Here is a 20,786-nt window from a genome sequence, read left to right as displayed (position 1 = left end):
TATCAACTGTAGAATATTTTAGAACCACGGCTAACCCATGCCGTCATGCCCGGTGGTCGCTTTGGGTAATGTTGGTGAAACCATGTATAGAATTGAAAAAAAGTAGTAAGCAAGCGAAATATAAAAAAGAATGAAACACAAAAGAAAAAAGAAAAAGAAAATAAATAAAAGTGAAAAGGGATAAATGAGGTTGGTGGTCTATCCCTCTAGGTTTATTCCGAATTGTTACCATCAGTGCGCAGTTTCCTTGTTTTTTATTCTATACTTTTAATCATGAAGTTACATGCAGTTAAGAAAAGAATATAAATCAAGCAATCAATCAGCCATCTTTAAGTGCTCAGACATGACTTACAGTGGAGTGTTGGCAGAAGTTTTCGAAGGATGCAGCGTCCAGGACTATTTTTGTAGACGTCGCAAACAGTGAACATATTGCTCAGTGATGTCAAAAGTCAATTGAATGTTATGTGGCATTATTGTCACATGGGCGTACACTAGCGTCGGGTACGTTTACAAGGATGGCTGTGCAATTCATTTGTTTTTTCACTGTGCTATTTACAGTGCTTACGTGTTTCCGCTGTATCGGCTGTCCTTCTTTTGGAGTTCCTTCTTCGGCGCCCTGCTCACCATAACGCTTGCCGTGGCGCTGAGTTTTGCAACAGGTACTTATCAACATACATTAGTGGCTGGAACGCTTTTTGTTAAAAAAAAAGTTGCCAGTGGGAAAAAAGCATCACTGATTTCACTTAAATATATAGTAAGGCTATATAGAGGGTACGACGTCTCAGTTTTTACCAGCCTCGCTGAATCGACAGCCCCGCACGGCGTTCAGTCAAATATTCTTCTTAAAACGTTTACCAAAACGTTGAGGAAAGATGAAAACATATTAAACGCAGTGCTGTCCATCATCTGAATCCCATTAAACAAACGCTGAAAACTACACCTACAATCGCACATTTCCCGCTCCGATGAAACGCTCTTTTGCCGGCTTTGGTTGGGTGTGCCTTTCACAGAAGCATCCCCGTTTCACATCAGTATGGCGGGCACCTCAACATGCGGCGCCTGCGGAGCTCAGGAGACCATCGAAAGCGTCCGGTGCAGCTGCATTCGCTACGATGGCCTGCGACGCCCGCTCCGGATGGTTATGAATGAACAGGACTCCACGCAATCTTGTGTACAGAATATTGGGGTTGAAGCTCCTTAAGCCGTGGTTGGTGCTTCAGCCTTGTATGTAGTAGTAGTAGTAGTAGTAGTAGTAGTAGTAGTAGTAGTAGTAGTAGTAGTAGTAGTATAGTAGTAGTAGTAGTAGTAGTAGTAGTAGTAGTAGTAGTAGGAGGAGGAGGAGGAGGAGGAGGAGGAGGAGGAAGAGGAGGAGGAGGAGGAGGAGGTAGCCACCTCAACGATCGGACTAAAAAAGCGGCTCGGGCGCACTCTTTAGAATTGAGGAGGAAACCCGTGCGCATTAATCATAAATAAAACTATAGGTTTTGTGATGAAATAATTTACAGAGACGAGTATCGGTGACTTAATCCCCAAAAAAACTTGCCTTAAAATTGCTTCTTATTAAAAGAATTCTAGTAACAGAAGGACGCACTTTGAGTCCGTCTGAGCAGAAACGTTTGTCACGTTGAACTCGCTGGGCGTAACTTCCTTGGCCTTAGCAAGGTTTAGCGAAGGTTGGGCCGCAGTGCCATGAACTAGTAACGGTGAAAGATGGGAACTAGACGCGAAGTGCAGGTCCTAAGAGAGTGCGCGTGTGCTGCTTCTCTAGTCCAGCCGTGCCACATCGTTTAGTCTTTGGAATGTTGGCTAACCACCTCGTCCTTCCTATTTCATTCCTCCTCCTCTTCCTTCTCCGCTTAATGGCAGCACTTCTAGATGAATATATGATGAAAAGATGTGAGACGGCGGTATACTTGGAGTGTTCACTAGATGGGCGGACGAATGGACAGACGCAGCGACAGACGAATGGACAGACAGACATATGCACGGGTGTATGGCTTCACGGATGGACGCACGAACGGATGCATGGACAGACGTGCATGTTGACAGACGTACGCATGGGCGGTTTCATAGACGGACGCACGGATGGACGGCAGCATGGACTGATGAAAGCACGGACGGACTGATGGACGCCTCGCCCAACTTGTAACTATGCACTCCATGCATGTGCTGTGATTTTTTTATGACCATGGACATCTACTACTAGAGCATGGAAAGCAGCTGAAGTAGTAGTGAAATACCCGAAATTAACAAATGTGAGCGACCGTCAGTAGACTGGATGTGCTCACCAAAGTGTGTTGTTATTACTGCCCGTCTCTCTTCTCTTCTTCTGCCTCTCTTTTCTCCTCTTTTATCGCTACCCCAGATCAAGGCAGCAAGCCGGCCGTGCGTCTAATTAGCCTCTCTTCTTTTCTTTGCATCTGTATGTAAACTGTAGCATATGCACACACGTTCTTGTCATTGAACTGCAAAGTCAGTATACCGAACCAGCAGTGATGGCGTTCGTTCGGCGTTACCCAATTTAGTTTCCTAAATACGTAAAAAAATTAAAATTTCAAGATAATTCTATATTGCCCTATCAACCCTGTGGCCCCTTTTGTCAAGGTTTTCGGACAATTGTTCGCAAGATGTGATATTATTACTTGCAGTCAGTTTCACTGTCGTTGTTCAAGCGAAAGGTGCTCTATCTTTTGTCGGTAGCATGCAGTCGCAAAATATAGGGAGCCTACTCAGAGTGCGTGAGAATTGAAACATGAGCAACTTTTTATAAAGTCGTCTTGATTTTAGCAGCGCACTGAGCGACGACGACTAAGAAAAGAAGGTGCACAAATCGGGCGCTCACAAATGAAATATATTTCGAGCTCTGCACTGACTCAGACTCAGACCTCAGACTCCCGAAATTAAGCGAGTCCGAAAGAAGTCGACTCATGAGTCTGTTAACCTTGAATTAGATTTTTTGACCATGTTGTCAATGCTCTTCAACACCAATATCTCACGTATAGGCGCTCATCTTGGCGCCGTTTTGAAACGGTATCTTCAAAAAAGAGTTCCGAGTGCTTGTAAAACAGTAAGGTAATTTTTCTTGGACGAGATGAGAGGGCAACATTGATTTATCAATAACTTTTCCGGAAGAGTTGGAGAGGGAAAAGTCAAGGACACCCCTCACGTATTTCACGCCTCTAATTAATAAATATGAAAACAGTGTAATAATGGCACTGCTTTGGAATACCTTTCAGTAGAACTGAGCATATACACGAATTCAGGTAAGGCTGAGAGTGATGCTGAAGATGATTAGATAGTAGTCGGTGGCATGGTTGTGTGTACCAATTAGTGAATTTCTTTCAGCGAGGGAAAAAAAGTCGTAAGAATGCTTAAAAAGTTGGCTTTCGTCAGTCTCGAAGGCGTGTTACGAGCGCTTACAACGCTTTACTGTTCCGTAGGAAAGAACGTTCGGCTTTTGCGAAACAACACCTTTAGACGCGTTATATTTCGACCGAATATAACGCGTTTCGGATTTGCCGCTTTGTCAATACAACCATTCAGGCAAAACCATGACATGCACAGAATGTCTAGTCATTGCGGCTTTTAAATCGTCAGCATGAAGTAATACGTTATCAGTTCATCCTGAATTTATTGTTAACGCCTCTTCTTATCCTGATCAATAAACTCACCCAATCGTTTGGCGTCTTGTGTCGTTTATTCTCGTTATGTGTTATGAATGATTCAATTTTATTAACGGCGTTATGCACCACGTAACATAATTTACGCAATCGCCTTGACATCATTTGTCATTAATTTATGCAGTCATTTTTCTCTGCTAATCTATTTGTAATATTTGATTGATGGTAAACAGTGACCTGTGCTATGCGCCTACTCCCTCACTGAAGTTTCCTGCACTGATTGACCTAGGTTTCCTCCAGTGGAATCGTTGCTATAGTTAAAACTGGTAAATACTTTAGTTGAACAGTAACTCGGTTATTTTTGTCATTTTCAAGGTGGTATACAAAAGTCTCAAAAGAAGGTACGCTTCGTCAGCCCCTTATTTACGGAATTCTGGAAAAAACTTAATCTCGTCGGTGAAGAATATGAGGTGAGTGCATACCTTATGACCATTCAGTTTTCTTTTGTGAATTAAATTTATGCCAACAGCCACTTGATTTTGAGCCCTATTTCGTCCATGAACATCTGCTATTCATTTCAAACTGGTATTTACGAACAATAGAAATAACTTGTTCTTGTTCGCTGCATAGACATGCTTCTTCCGGCTGCATCTTGACGCACCTGATAGGAGCCTCTTGATTATGGTAATCAGTAACGCGACCGACTAGTAACGCCCTGAACATTTATTCACAATACCAATGGGTACTCTTACTTGATGTGTCAGCTACGACTCCCGATGAACGGATATAAATGCGGCAAAGTAATTTGTGGACGATAATTTTACCACTTGACGTTTTGACGTTATGAACAAATTTGTGTTTCCTACTCGATCTGAGCCACTACGATGAACCTTTTGATGGTGATGGTCGTGTGTTAACAAATGTATTCTTTTTTCAAAGATTTGTACTGACCATGCCACAATGATGTGACGGCTCTAGCCAGAAATTTATTTGGGAGGTGGAGGAAATGGTGACGGGGTTCGGCTAACCTTTGAGTATGGTCATGCGTGTGCTTGTTTATTTTTATCTACTATATCTATGCGAAATGTAAATATTCTGCTGTCTGGTGTCAGTTAACCCTCCCCTCCTCCACACAAACACAAGCTACTTCCTCGCTATGCTCACGGTGGGGAAAGGGTATAAGTAGATTACTACAGAGCAGAGTATTTCAGTACCCTTCTGTGCTACTCAAGGTGCACGTATTTTAGGAATGTCAAGACGTGAAATTGGTTATCTATACTGGTCCTACCTATCTTCGGCCTCACTTGTAGGGCATACTTTATTTGATAAGATGACTTTTTATACGCTTCTTATACGCGGCCCTTGCTTCAAAACTTGCAGGCCAATCTCATTATGATTTTACAAACATGTACAGGAACGTACAAATATTTCAGGCTATTCTGCACCGTATATTTCTATCGCTGTGGGAACTAGAATATTTTTAATACCATGTACATTCCGCTACATGACACACTAAATTTATGCGTTCTTGCATGATTATTACAGGCGTATAGATATCTCGAACTTTCAGAGAATGACAAAACTTAAATGTTACGATGCCGCCAGCCTCCAAATGTAACTCATAGCTGTGCGCTCAGGATGAATGTTTCTCAAGGAAATGTATGATAGTACTGCCATTTTTTCTATGCTATGACCTCATATGCCTAATGATACGTGAAAAAATAGTCAAAAATTTCGGCATGAACACAAGGTCTTGATGCAGAAGTTCATCATCCTCGGATGATGTCAACACGTGGCGTCAACACGGCGTCCCCTAGAATGATGTCAAATAACATCATAAAACAAATTTGTCGCATTGTTAACGGTGGGTGGTGCTGGAGGTAGTGAACAAGTTTATGAGGCGCTGAAACCTTATCATGCCTTTCATCATTAAAGGCAGCGCAGAGCGACGTTAGGTGACTGTTCTAACAAGTTGCTGCTTGTTTTGCCTTATATAAGCATATTATTACCGCCTGCTATTTTTCTGCCAATTGTTTTCAATGCATTTTGTTATACTTTTTAACTGAGAGTCCCGTTTTCTGTGTTTATACTCCGCGACACTCATTGGTGTGGAAGTGTTATGTAATATATGCTTATGTAACTAATAAACTGAAACCGAGGTGAATTAGCCCTGAGGCGGGGCAGGGGAGTGGAAAGAGACCATCAGTAAGTCAACTTTGAAGAAAACAGGGTGCCGTTCAGCTTCGAATCATCTCCGGCAAATTCATAAAAAATCGTGGCACTTCTAATTTGCGTTTTGCCATAATTGACGTGAAAAAACCACGTGGAAATGATAAACGAAGAATTATAGGTTTGTAGCACTTATTGGATGTCACTCGGTGACAAAGTAACAGTACGACGCTAGCCTTATTATTTGGTGCTTTCGCAGGTGAATGCCCCAATGACACTGAACGGCGTGGTCAGCTCGGGCAACAAGTCTGACGAAGACGAGCGGACGAAGCTGGGCACGGAAATGTCTCCAGTGCGCAAAGAGCGCACAAGCAGTGAAGTCACCATCGTACACGCCTCAGAGTGCCGAACGTAACGGAAGAAGCATTCGATCATTGCGCTGTGATCGGGTTTCATAGCTGTGATTCAATCGAAGTCAACTTGCTTCTGCACTGATGAAGTCGTTTCCATCTGGAAAAGTCGCCACGCTCCTCAAGATCATAGCCGCCTCTGGAATCTCGAAACACGTGTGCGGACTCAACAGGTGCGCAAGTGAAAACAGGCGGTGACCAAGCAGCACAGCGGCATCTGCTTGATGCTATTACCTTCCAAAGTTCGAAACTTGCCCATAGTAGCCAGTGGTTTTGGTGCTTGATTGCTGACCCGAAGTTTGTAAGATTGAATTCCGGCCACGTCGAACGCACTTTGGGTGGTCGGATAATTCAGGAAGCCGATGTTGCTCAATTAAGGTGCTCGTAGAAGAGCTTCCGTTTGCCTAATTTCCAAGCCCTCCACTGCAGCATCTCTTATAATCATATATTGTGGTTTCGGGTCGTAAAACTCTAATAATTATGAACTCTTATCCCGATATTGGGGAAGTCCACAATGTGCATACTCATGGAATCGTACACTTAGACTGATTCGCGAGAGCATCAGCTAGGACAAAAATGCAAAAGTGTGTGGCCGCCTAGATAGAATGACATCTCATAATCACAAGTACGGGATACAGAAACTATAAGACAGGTGTCCTTTTTTTACATGTTACTCCATTTCTTGTGTGAGAAAAAAATTAAGTTTACTTTTGCAATTCAGAGTATTCAATCTTGAGTGCTATCTATAAACCACCTGCTTGCTTTCGCGCAGTTCGATTATTTTCATGCTGTGATATGATAACTCATGGTATTGAGGACTGCCGTGCGAGCTTCGGTAGCCTAGTGATTGAATTTCGGTACCTTTCTGACGCTTAGCAACTCATTTGTGCACTGTTAGAACTAATCGACTATATCAGTGTTGACAGCGCTGGAGCAGTAACCGAGAGGAAAGAAACGATTCGAGGCAACTGTATGCAGAAATTACACAGGCCTCACAATTTTTGACGAGCTCGGATGAAACGGCTTATGCCAAACGAGAGCATTAACTGCTGCTGCTGACTCATCAGGTAATAGCTCTGTCAAGCAGGCTGTCGATTGAATTATCGCTTAAGGTGGGTGTACACTGCTAGGCCGTTGGTTGTGATACTGGTCTAGTTCTAAAGTACGATGCACTTAAAAAGAAGCCCAATAGGCCTACATTAGTAGTGATTATCACATTCTAAATACTTTGCGCCGAACAATCCCACCAAGGTATTGACGTTTATTTGTTATATTACCATTTAGAAAGGGAAAGTATGACGTTTACAAACTATAATAAACATTTCCAACTGGAAATAGCCAGAAAAACTTGCTCTGGGATGTAATGCACAGAGACAGAATTATATGAGGTCGCTGTTTTAGTTTTCAGCACACAGAACTGTCAGAAGACTCATTGACTCTTCACTAAGTAGTGAACTGTGAATTCTAGGAATTGTCAGTATGGACAACGGGCCAACTCAGCAAGTGCACCGATCACTTATAAAAGGTGTACAGGCTATTCCACTGATTCTATAACGGAAGTGCTCAGCAATCCAGCAATCACGTTACTCATTTAGAATCAATAAACGTGCCGTTAAACCTAAGTTCACTTAGAAAATGCACCATCTTCCATTCAATGAGACGCCGTGCTACCACAGGAGAACTTCATATTGAATAAAGCGTCAAGTAGCACTTGAACTTATTACTAACTGGCAGCTGACTAATAGTCCCTTGTATACAACCTAAAGGCACCAAGTCTGCCAGTACGAGACCCTCGTAATGAATAAGGGAAAGAAGTGTGTACTTAGGGCTCGTTTTCTCCGTGTCTTGACACAATAAGAATAAGATCTAACAGTCAATAATGCCAGGAAAAGTACAGGGTAAGCTATTAGACCGAATTGTGATGTAAATGTTAAGAAATGTTAAGAAAGAAAAGTGGGTGAAAAGATATCTTGTTGTGGGCAGGAACCGAACCTGCATATATATATATATATATATATATATATATATATATATATATATATATATATATATACTTTTTGAGTTCAAGACACACATTATGCCTGGTTTAAACATCTTATCTGTTAAAAGATTTAGTGTGCTGTCACCAATCGAAAGGTTTTTTTTTTTACTTTCACCTGCAATATTGCTTCTTATCTCAGCATATTTAATCGTCACCATTACTCCTGCATTCACGGTGGAGTTACGATCAGTTAGTCTGAAGCTAAGCTAACGCGAAGCGTACATCACGTGACAATTCATTATGCTGCATCATGCATGGCCTGTTTCTCCGCCACAAAAAAACGATCGCTCTTCCGTCATTTGATTTGACAGTTTCGTGTTACACGAAACTGTCAATCTTTCTAAAAGCAAAAGGCCATCCACCTTCTACTCCCCTCTATATGCCCCACGCCATGGCAGACGTGGTCGTGTGACTGCTCGAGTGTAATTGAATGGCAGAGTTGTCAGTACATGATATATCGGCAGAGGAAAGCATTGCCTTGACAGAAAATAATACGTGGAATGTATAGAAGATACTTCACGTACCTTTTCTTAGGTAGTCTCAGAATCTTGCGGGCAGGCCAGCCAGCGTCAAATGACTCGGTACGCCTGCGGGAAAAAAAGAGCGCTCAACAGTCACCATCAAGCTGACAAGTGGCGCTGGGTAACCCCGCCACAGTTTCTCAAACAGTAATAGCCAGTAAAGTAGATGCGAAAGTCGCCGCCGCTGTAGCTCTATTGGTAGATCAAAGAAGGTGGTATTCGAGAGTTATAAATTTGGTCCCTAACCTGGCGGGAAATTCTCCGACCATGCTGTGTAGTCTCTAGCTGACTATTCATGCTTCTTTTTCTTACTCCTCTTCTTTTCCATCTCTTCCCTTTTTATTATTCTCCTTTTCTCCCACCCCAAGAGTAGGCTAGCCAACCGAGCCAAGCTTGGTTAACCTCCTTGCCTTTCCTCTCTCTATATATATATATCTCTCTCCTCCTCACAGCGTTTTGATTTCTTTCTATTCATGTCAGAATTTTTAAATAATAATAAATATTGTTGGGGTTTAACATCCCAGAAATACCATCTGATTACGAGAGACGTCGTAGTAGAGGGCTCCAGAAATTTTTTACACCTGGGGTTCTTTAGCATGTACCTAAATTTAAGCACATGGCCCTCAGGCATTTTCGCCTCCACCGAAAATATGACCACCGCGGCCGTGACTCGATCCCACGACCTGCGTGTCACTAGAAAACAGTTACAGACTACAAGTGTGCCCCATGCCTGCCTTGGATTCATTACCCGCTAGTTAAATTATGTATTATAATAATATCAGAGTTCCTCTTTCCATGCAACATCTGAAATGCCTCACTTCTATACCACTCAAGAATTAGCACGAGTTTCTCATCCCTTGAGAGTGTTTGGTTCAAACGGGTGCCGAAGTGAAGAAGTGCCCTAGTGATTGGACAAGTCTTCGCTCTCTGTTGCACTCATTGACAAAGTGTTGTTCTGTGTGGCGTTCGGGTAAACCACTGTGGGAGAATAGTTCTGTGAACTGAGCCTTGATTACATACGAGCTATTTAGGTAAGATTTCCGATTCTGATGACATAGGTTCTCCCCGCCAGGAATGTAAACTATGGGACCTTGGTAGGTTCCCATTGTACGTGCACACGAGCACAGCCACTCTTTAAAGTAGAGAGATATCTAGGGACAGGAAGAGGGGAGGTTAACCAGTATTACAACACCAGCAATGCTACCATGCACAAATGTTGGTCAGACATGAAGATTGAAGGAAGAATGGACATAAAAACATGCACACGATAAAGAATAAAGCGTGTGGAGTGAGAGTACTGCAGATTATATGGCTGTCGAAACTTTTAGGTAGACTGGACAATCGCCAATTGTCGGAAGAAAGGGTATTAGGACACTGATCGAGACCATTTTCGGCGTGCAAGACATTGAGAGCATTGTTGCGCTTCTTGCGGGCAAGTGGTCTTAGAGACAGACTGTAAGCAGCGTCGTGGCTAGTCTGTCGTCCTTCTTTTTTTCATCTCCTTCAACGTCTCTTTTCTTCCATGTTTTGTCCCCTTACCACCTTCCCCAGTACAGGGTAGCCAGGCGGTCTGGGAAGTGGCTAACGTTCGTGTCCTTCCTTCCTCCTTCAATCCTGCTTCTCCTCAGACACTCGAAATAAGTCCACTAAGGCAATCTGAATCTGATGATGACTGATTCAACAAGGGCCTGGCATAATCTTCGCCATTTATGCTGGGGCTGGCTGCAGGCGGCGCTTGTGTTCTGAGCATGCCATCTATTTCATTAGTCTCTTTGAAAGTGCACAATAAAATTGGGTTATTTGCTTGCTAATTATAAACTATATATATATATATATATATATATATATATATATATATATATATATATATATATATATATATATATATATATATATATATATATATATATTGAGATAATGCCACTGACGCGCTATACCAGTGACGTCATGAGTGCTTATAGGTCCCTTCAGTGTAAATGATGGCAGGCTGAGGTAAGGGGTCGCGTGTCCCGGAAGCTCCCTCTTTTCATGACCGACCATTACTTATGAGCTCTTGGCCTAGGCTGTGGTGAGACGATCGGTTGGCGTCTTTATTCTTTCTACCCTTTTGAGGAGTGCCAGTTTGCGCTGAGGATAGTATATATATATATATATATATATATATATATATATATATATATATATATATATATATAACCAGCCGTGGTTACAGCTCAGTGGTTAGAGCATCGACGAACGCGTTATTCGAAGGTCGTAGGTTCGGTTCCTGCACACGGCTGGTTATTTTTATTATTTTTTCACCCACTTTCGTTTCTTCTTATTTGCATTTCATTGGTTCTAATAACTTCCCCTGTACAATCCTTGCCATTACTGTCTGTTAGACCTCATTAATATTGTGTCAAAACACGGAAAAACGAGCCCTTAGGTATACAATTCTTTCCATTATTTTCATTGAACGAGGGTCTCGTACTGGCAGACTTGGTGTCATTAGGTTGTATACGAGGGACTATTATTCTGCTGCCCGCTCGTAATAAGTTCACGTGCTACGTGACGCCAAACCATGCGCATAAAAGAGTGTTTTCACACTCGTCGCTTGGCTTATAGATGGCGCTGACTGACACTCCTACTTCTAAATTCACATATAAACCCAAAAAACTGGATGGAGGGAAGGCCGTTGTGGTAGCTCAGTGGTTAGAGCATCGAACGCGTTATTCGAAGGTCGTAGGTTCGATTGCTGCTCACGGCTGGTTATTTTTTTCACCCACTTTTCTGTCTTCTTATTTACATTTCAACTGTTCTAATAACTTCCCCTGTACATTCCTTGGCATTACTGTCTGTTAGATCTCATCAATATTGTGTCAAAACACGGAAAAACGAGCCCTTAGGTATACACTTCTTTCCCTTATTTTTATTGAACGAGGGTCTTGTACTGGCAGACTTGATGTCATTAGGTTGTATACGAGGGAATAATAATCTGCTGCCCGTTTGTAATAAGTTCACGTGCTACGCGACGCCAAACATGCGCATAAAAGAGTGTTTTCACACTCGTCCCTTGGCTTATAGATGGCGCTGACTGACACTCCTACTTCTAAATTCACATATAAACCCAAAAAACTGGATGGAGGGAAGGCCGTTGTGGTAGCTCAGTGGTTAGAGCATCGAACGCGTTATTCGAAGGTTGTAGGTTCGATTGCTGTTCACGGCTGGTTATTTTTTCACCCCCTTTTCTTTCTTCTTATTTACATTTCATTGGTTTTAACAACTTCCCCTGTACATTCCTTGGCATTATTGTCTGTTAGATCTCATATATATATTTTGACGTCTGGGTTGAGACAGCGTTTATTCAGCCCAAGGGGCAGTCTGAGACCGAGCATGCACACCCCCGATGATGATTGTGGTGACACCCAGTTAAGATGATGACAGAGATCCAGGCGGATGATGGCGATTATGATAATGCATATATGAAAAGAAGCGCATGACGAATGCACACATTAATTCCCCCAACATCGAAGCCGCCGACCTCGCCGGACAAAGACAATGTGACAGAGAACGTCACCTGAAAGGCTTCATGCGAGACACGTGCACGATCTCTGTGGTGCGGTGACGGCGGTCTGTTGGGACGACAAGCGGGGTCACACGATAATTAACGCGCAAAGTCCGCTCAAAAACTATGTAAGGCCCAATGAAGTGTGGCTGAAACTTGTCACAGAGACCAGGTGTACGAATAGGTGTGAATAGGAGCACCAGGTCGGAAGAATACAAGACAATGGGATGCGTCATAAATGACTTTTAGATCTTGCTGTCGCGCTTCCGTGTTGATGGGAGCACGATCGCGACACCGGGCTAGTCTTGAAATGAATTCCTCGTTGGAAGACGGAAACAAGTTGACGTCAACGTTGAAAAAGGATACGTCGAGGAAGAAAGAAGGGAGGACAGAGATGAGGACAGAGACCCAGGCGGATGATGATGATTATGATAATGCATATATGAAAAGAAGCGCATGACGAATGCCCACACTATAATATATATATATATATATATATATATATATATATATATATATATATATATATATATATATGTGTGTCTTTTATAAGATCCAACATACAATAATGCCAAAAATTGTATAGCGTAATTTATTAGACCAATTGTAATGTAAATGTGAAGAAAGAAAAGTGGGTGAAGAGATAACCTCCCGTAAGCAGGAACCAAACCTGCGACCTTCGAATTACGCGTTCGATGCTCCACTACTGAGCTACCACGAGAGCCATCCCCCCAGCCACTTTATTGGGTATCTATGTGAATTTAAACGAGGGAGTTGCTACGTGGCACGTGAGCAACAATGATGAACAGGCAGGTCCCCTACTTCCTCTTCTTCATCACGTGCTCCGTAGCCAAAACACGTATACCGGTTATACCAACGTGGTTCAAGGCTGATAAAACAAAGAAAAAAGAGACCGCGAAAGAAAGCCACGGAAAGACTGAGAAACAGAGAAGTCCTTGGTGAAAAGATATCTTGGAGATGTGATACTCGAACACGTGCTCCCACCATCAAAAGGCCAGCGGCGAAACCACTCGGCTGTTAAGGGAACCTGCCAAAGCAAACCATAGCTTTGCATAGTATAGTGAGGCGTGGGGCTGAGATGCGGTAGTGAGGGTGACGAGAAAAAGATTCAGAGAGTAAAGTATATATATATATATATATATATATATATATATATATATATATATATATATATATATATATATATATATATATATATATATATATATATATATATATTGAGATCTAACACACAATAAAGCCAAGGAATGTATAGGAGAAGTTATTAGAACAAATTGATTGTAAATAAGAAGAAAGAAAAGAGGGTGAAAAAATAACCAGCCTTGAGCAGGAATTGAACCTATGACCTTCGAATAACGCGTTCGATGCTGTTGCGATTCGAAGGTCGTAGGTTCGATTCCTGCTCACGGCTGGTTATTTTTTCACCCTCTTTTCTTTCTTCTTATTTACATTGCATTTGTTCTAATAACTTCTTCTATACATTCCTTGGCATTATTGTCTCTTAGATCTCATTAATATTGTTTCAAAAACACGAAAAAATGAGCCCTTAGGTACACACTTCTTTCCCTTAAAAAAAAAATATATATATATATATATATATATATATATATATATATATATATATATATATATATATATATATATATATATATATAAGGGAGAGAAGTGTATACCTAAGGGCTACTATTTCCGTGTTTTAACACAATATTAATGAGATATAACAGACAGTAATGCCAAGGAATGTGCAGGGGAAGTTATTAGAACCAATGAAATGTAAATAAGAAGAAAGAAGAAAGAAAAGTGGATGAAAAAATTACCAGCTAGGAGCAGGAATCGAACCCACGACCTTCGAATAACGCGTTATTCGAAGGTCGTGGGTTCGATTCCTGCTCACAGCTGGTAATTTTTTCATCCACTTTTCTTTCTTCTTTCTTCTTATTTACATTCCATTGGTTCTAATAACTTCCCCTGTACATTCCTTGGCATTACTGTCTGTTATATCTCATATATATATATATATATATATATATATATATATATATATATATATATATATATATGGTGGGGTGAAATTCAATGGATCCGGTGGAAAATGCGGTAGAAAAAGAGGTCGACAAACGTGCGAAAAAGATTGCCCGCAGCTTCCCTCGGGGGAACACTGAGGAGGATGCGGAGCATATAATTGGTTAACGGGGTGTTAAAGTGCGACTTACTTGGGTCGATGGATAAATTGGTTAACGTGGTTTAAGGAGGGGGTGTTAAATGAGTGAACACGTACACACGTATGCGAAAGGGTGGCGCTGGTCGAAGGGCCGTCGATCATTGTGTTTGTGGATTCGTTGGCATTCATTTCACCGCGACCTCGGACGTCGACGCGTCGCACAAACCAACCGACGAGCGGCAACTGAGCGAGCGAGCGCCGACCTTGAGTATATATACAGCGCGACGGCGCATGCACTGTCAGCTGTTGAATGTTCTCGAAGCGCGACGGCGCATGCGCGTCCACTGGAGAATCAGGAGAATTGTAGAATGTTCTCGAAGGGGAGAAGCGCGCGTGGCACAGATGGTGGGTGACGGTGCATGCGCGCGTCAGCTGTCGAATGTTCGAGAAGGGGGAGAAGCGCAACGGCGCATGCGCGCGCGTCAGCTGCCGATGTTCTTGAAGCGCGACGGCGCATGCGCGCGCGTCAGCTGCCGATGTTCTCGAAGCGTGACGGCGCATGCGCGCTACATTATACACCTAGCGAATGTTCGTGAAGAGGAGAAGCGCACGCGGTGTGTAGAGGAGGAAGGCTGCGCAGATGGTGGAGGAGTGAAGCGTGCGCGGTGTGTAGAGGAGGAAGGGATGCACAGATGGTGGAAGGAGGAGGAGGAAGCTTGTGGACGGCGCCGCACTACAAGCCTCGAGTATTAGATGCTACGCATCTAAAAACACTAGTTTTACTAACGTTTCGGCAGGTGGGCCTGCCTTCGTCGGAGTGAAGGATTCACTCCGACGAAGGCAGGCCCATCTGCCGAATCGTTAGTAAAACGTGTTTTTTCGCACGTTTGTCGACCTCTTTTTCTACCGTATATATATATATATATATATTGTACCCAACCATAGTGGCGCCAGCTCTGTGCCAGCGTGAAAGAAGACGTTGACGTCCGTGTGTGGCTCGTGCTTGCCGGGTCCCTGCCTGTACCAGCTTGTTGCGGCTAACGTTTCTGGAATAATAACCTGTGTTTTTACGCAACCTTGCTCGTTGCAATATATATATAAATAAATAAATAAATATATATATATATATATATAAATAAATAAATAAATAAATAAATAAATATATATATATATATATATATATATATATATATATATATATATATATATATATATATATATAAGGAAAAATAGAGTACGATGCACGTTGGTTTTTCACGGTATATTCTGACTGACGTTTCGGCTGGTGGACCAGCCTTTGTCAAAGTAACAAGTACATGTCAGCGCGCTTGCTAATAAATACGATTCACATGGGATAATAAAGATCGGCGACGTATATCAGTGATTAGACAATTTATTGCGTGCAGTGTTCATGACGGAACAGTTAGATATCATGCGAAAACATAAATAAATATATACATATATAAAAATGTAGAACACCAAAGAACAGAAAGCACTTCTTCGTGCACACAGCATAACTATGTAAGAACCAGAGATAGATAATGATAAAGCAATAATGAAAGCATGGATATAAAAATATCAAAAAACCGCGTGATATTACAGTCAGATTTCGCGTCGTATACACAGCTCAGTCATGCCCACTGAACCAAGCGATAATGTCATAAACCTATCAGCTATCACTCTCTCTTGTGCTCAAATAGCTGCACTGTCGGCAGGTCTTCCTTTTCACCCAGCTTCAGGTGGATTTCGTGAATTCCAGCTTTTAAAAGATTTGGATAACATTGTACGTAACATGCGCCTTAAAGAATACTTTCATGAACGCGAAAATTCTAATAACAACACAATACTTGTGCCGTCGCCCAAGAGGTGGGCACCACCACCACAACGTAATCAATGCCACGATATGTACATCAGGGCTGTACAGCATGACGTCCTCGAGGCGTACAAGACCCGTGTTCCATACCGACAAAATTTAACAAAGAAGGAAGTAGCAGTGCTTCAAGAACTATCCAATAACCCTCACATTGTCATCAAACCTGCCGATAAGGGACGAACAATCGTCATTCTTGATAGGAAGGATTACATAGCGGAAGCTACCCGACAACTCTCCGAGGACAGTTTTCATAGAGCCCTCCCAACCGACTCAACAGATAGTTTAAAGTCCATCTTGCAAGATAAACTAGCGAGTCTATGAAGAGAAAAAAAAACTAGAGAAAATAATTGTTCGGTCACTTATTCCACTCAGCCCTGTAGCCGGCAGATTTTACATACTCCCGAAGATTCATAAACAAGGTAATCCGGGCCGCCCAATCATCTCCGGTATAAACTCTACAACCGAGAACTTGTCGCGCAATGTTGATTCCGTTAATAAACATATTGCCGAGACATTTCCATTATTCGTCGAGGACACCAATAATTTTCTTCAAGATATATTAGGTCTTAACATTCCCCAAAATGCAATACTTGTAACACTGGATGCCGCTTCACTCTATACTAACATACCGCATGCCGATGGAATTGCTGCAGTGCTTAATGCATACGATGATTCTTGCCTCGATAAACCATCGATAAAGAAGCCCTAGGAACATGCTATTGAAGCTTATCCTTGAACTCAATAACTTTGAATTTAATAGTTGTCATTACGTTCAGATGAGTGGCACATCAATGGGAACCCGAATAGGCCCTACTTATGCTAACATTTTCATGGGCATTCTAGACAATATTTATCTGTCTAGCACTGACCTACAGCCTTTGTTTTAAAGACGGTTTATAGATGATATATTCTTAATTTGGGCACATGGGGAGGACACGCTCTTATAATTCATAGATGGATTCATTAATTTCCATTCGTCAATCAAGCTTTCGCACAGCTATTCGACAAATTCTGTTAACTTTCTGAATGTCACCGTCGCGCTTTCTGAAGAAAAATTGCTCACAAAATTATACCGCAAACCTACTTATAAAAACCTGCTTCTCCATTTTCAGAGCAGTCATGTGCGATATTGTAAGGCAGGTATACCTTATAGTCAAACTCACCGTTTTAAGCGATTGTGTTCCGGTCGCGAAGACTTCCTATCTAACTGCGAGCAACTTAAAAGCGCTCTCATTAAACGACGGTATCCAGTGGACTTGGTCGATGAATCTATAGACTGAGCAGACCAATTGAATAAAGCCGACATTCTTAGCGCAAACAGTTTGCCTGAACAACGTGCTGGCACTACTCTCGTATTAACTTTCTCGGCATCAGTGCCAAAGGTTCTTTCTATACTCAAACGCCACCACAACATCCTTACCCAAAGTGAGCATCTGAAAAATATCTTTCCTGAACCACCGCGTTCAGGAAAGATATTTTACCGGCGCTCTAAGAATCTTCGCGATATGCTAACATCGCCAAAAATAAATGAACCCAGAACATCTGGCTGTGCACCTTGCAACAAACCACGCTGCAAGGTTTGCCTACATATGCAAACCACAAAGGAAGCCGTTAGTACGTCGTCTAACTTCACCCTTAAAATTCGCGGCCCCTTTAATTGAGGTGGCTATAACGTCATATACATGCTCGAGTGCGCCGTCTGCCAAGAACAGTATATTGACCATACAGAAACATCGTTCCAAATACGCTTCAACAACCATAAATCACATACCAATAAGCAACCTAACCTCCCACTCTCAAAACATATTCGCTCACTAGGGCACTCGTTCGAAAAAATTAGGGTCACTATACTTGAATCAGGCTTTCATTCTCACCACGATCGGGAAATCCGCGAATCGTACCTCATCTACAAATTCAACACCGTGTCATCAGGCATAAACGAAAGTACAGGCACGCTTTCTAGTGTGCCCACCAAACATTATCAGCCTTAACCCTTGGCCCATAGCGTGGCCGGTTAAGCTTGTTGGATACCGTCTCTAATGCTTCTGTTATTGTGTATATTTGTGTATCCAATGTTTACAGTCACTTGAGTTTCACCCAAATGTGGATGCAAGACTGTATTTGAACGCGCACGCAATAAAAGCATCAACTACTCATCTTATTCATATCACAGTGACTTAGCTCTGTATATGACGCGCAATCTGACTGTAATATCACGCGGTTTTTTGATATTTTCATATCCATGCTTTCATTGTTGCATTATCATTATCTATCTCCGGTTCTTACAGAGTTATGCTGTGTGCACGAAGAAGTGATTTCTGTTCTTTGGTGTTCTACATTTTCATATATGTATATATATTTATTTATGTTTTTCCATGATATCTAACTGTTCCGTCATGAACACTGCACGCTATGAATTGTCTAATTGCTGATATACGTCGCCGATTTTTATTGTCCCATGTAAATCGTATTTATAAGCAATCGCGCTGACATGTGCTTGTTACTTTGACGAAGGCTGGTCCACCAGCCGAAACATCTGTCAGAACATACTGTGCAAAACCAACGTGCGTCGTACTCTATTTTTTCTTATTCTACCGAGGCCAGCGTTACTTCCTTGCTGCAAATACACACACACACACACACACACACACACACACACACACACACACACACACACACACACACACACACACACACACACATATATATATATATATATATATATATATATATGAGATATAACAGACAGTAATGCCAAGGAATGTACAGGGGAAGTTATTAGAACCAATGGAATGTAAATAAGAAGAAAGAAGAAAGAAAAGTGGATGAAAAAATTACCAGCTGTGAGCAGGAATCGAACCTACGACCTTCGAATAACGCGTTCGATGCTCTAACCACTGAGCTATCACAGCGGCCGTCCCTCCATCCACTTTTTGGGGTTTATATGTGAATTTAGAAGTAGGAGTGACAGTCAGCGCCATCTATAAGCCAAACAACGAGTGTGAAAACACTCTTATTCGCATGTTTGGCGTCACGTAGCACGTGAACTTATTATGAGCGGGCAGCTGATTAATTGTCCCTCTTATACAACCTAAACACACCAAGTCTGCCAGTACGAGACCCTCGTTCAATGAAAATAAGGGAGAGAAGTGTATACCTAAGGGCTCGTATTTCCGTGTTTTAACACAATAATTATGAGATATAACAGACAGTAATGCCAAGGAATGTACAGGGGAAGTTATTAGAACCAATGGAATGTAAATAAGAAGAAAGAAGAAAGAAAAGTGGATGAAAAAATTACCAGCTGTGAGCAGGAATCGAACCCACGACCTTCAAATAACGCGTTCGATGCTCTAACCACTGAGCTATCACAGCGGCCGTCCCTCCATCCACTTTTTGGGGTTTATATGTGAATTTAGAAGTAGGAGTGACAGTCAGCGCCATCTATAAGCCAAACAACGAGTGTGAAAACACTCTTATTCGCATGTTTGGCGTCACGTAGCACGTGAACTTATTATGAGCGGGCAGCTGATTAATTGTCCCTCTTATACAACCTAAACACACCAAGTCTGCCAGTACGAGACCCTCGTTCAATGAAAATAAGGGAGAGAAGTGTATACCTAAGGGCTCGTATTTCCGTGTTTTAACACAATAATTATGAGATATAACAGACAGTAATGCCAAGGAATGTACAGGGGACGTTATTAGAACGCGTTATTCGAAGGTTGTAGGTTCGTTTCCTGTTCACAGCTGGTAATTTTTTCATCCACTTTTCTTTCTTCTTTCTTCTTATTTACATTCCATTGGTTCTAATAACTTCCCCTGTACATTCCTTGGCATTACTGTCTGTTATATCTCATAATTATTGTGTTAACACACGGAAATATGAGCCCTTAGGTATACACTTCTCTCCCTTATTTTCATTGAACGAGGGTCTCGTACTGGCAGACTTGGTGTGTTTAGGTTGTATAAGAGGGACAATTAATCAGCTGCCCGCTCATAATAAGTTCACGTGCTACGTGGCGCCAAACATGCGAATAAGAGTGTTTTCACACTCGTTGTTTGGCCTATAGATGGCGCTGACTGTCACTCTTACTTCTAAATTCACATATAAACCCCAAAAAGTGGATGGAGGGACGGCCGCTGTGATAGCTCAGTGGTTAGAGCATCGAACGCGCTATTCGAAGGTCGTAGGTTCGATTCCTGCTCACAGCTGGTAATTTTTTCATCCACTTTTCTTTCTTCTTTCTTCTTATTTACACTCCATTGGTTCTAATAACTTCCCCTGTACATTCCTTGGCATTACTGTCTGTTATATCTCATAATTATTGTGTTAAAACACGGAAATACGAGCCCTTAGGTATACACTTCTCTCCCTTATATATATATATATATATATATATATATATATATATATATATATATA

At 41.9% G+C, this 20,786-nt stretch overlaps 1 protein-coding gene, 1 long non-coding RNA gene and 1 other non-coding gene across 6 annotated transcripts in view; 2 read left to right on the top strand and 1 right to left on the bottom strand.

The window, feature by feature from the left end:
* The window catches only part of LOC119179754 (putative sodium-dependent multivitamin transporter), an 84,604-nt gene extending 76,783 nt beyond the window's left edge, over positions 1-7,821 (top strand). For all 4 annotated transcript variants that reach the window (XM_075869154.1, XM_075869155.1, XM_075869156.1 and 1 more), the window contains exons 15-17: positions 559-659; positions 3,996-4,090; positions 6,049-7,821. In XM_075869154.1, coding sequence (XP_075725269.1) covers positions 559-659; positions 3,996-4,090; positions 6,049-6,204 — 352 coding nt within the window. In that variant the 3' untranslated portion in view covers positions 6,205-7,821. The remainder of the gene's footprint in view (positions 1-558; positions 660-3,995; positions 4,091-6,048) is intronic.
* LOC142767455 (uncharacterized) overlaps positions 1-20,786 on the bottom strand; it is a 326,266-nt gene that overhangs the window by 135,322 nt on the left and 170,158 nt on the right. Inside the window, exon 2 of the long non-coding RNA XR_012884890.1 lies at positions 8,765-8,827. This is a non-coding gene — a long non-coding RNA (uncharacterized LOC142767455). The remainder of the gene's footprint in view (positions 1-8,764; positions 8,828-20,786) is intronic.
* TRNAA-CGC (transfer RNA alanine (anticodon CGC)) lies at positions 20,503-20,575 on the top strand. Its single transcript has one exon. It is a non-coding gene; the product is annotated as a tRNA-Ala (tRNA).

Source organism: Rhipicephalus microplus, chromosome 7, assembly GCF_043290135.1.
Source record: "Rhipicephalus microplus isolate Deutch F79 chromosome 7, USDA_Rmic, whole genome shotgun sequence".
In the NCBI taxonomy this organism is placed as follows: Eukaryota; Metazoa; Arthropoda; class Arachnida; order Ixodida; family Ixodidae; genus Rhipicephalus; species Rhipicephalus microplus.
Note: the sequence above shows the minus strand (reverse complement) of the source record. Positions and strands in the feature narration are given on the sequence as shown.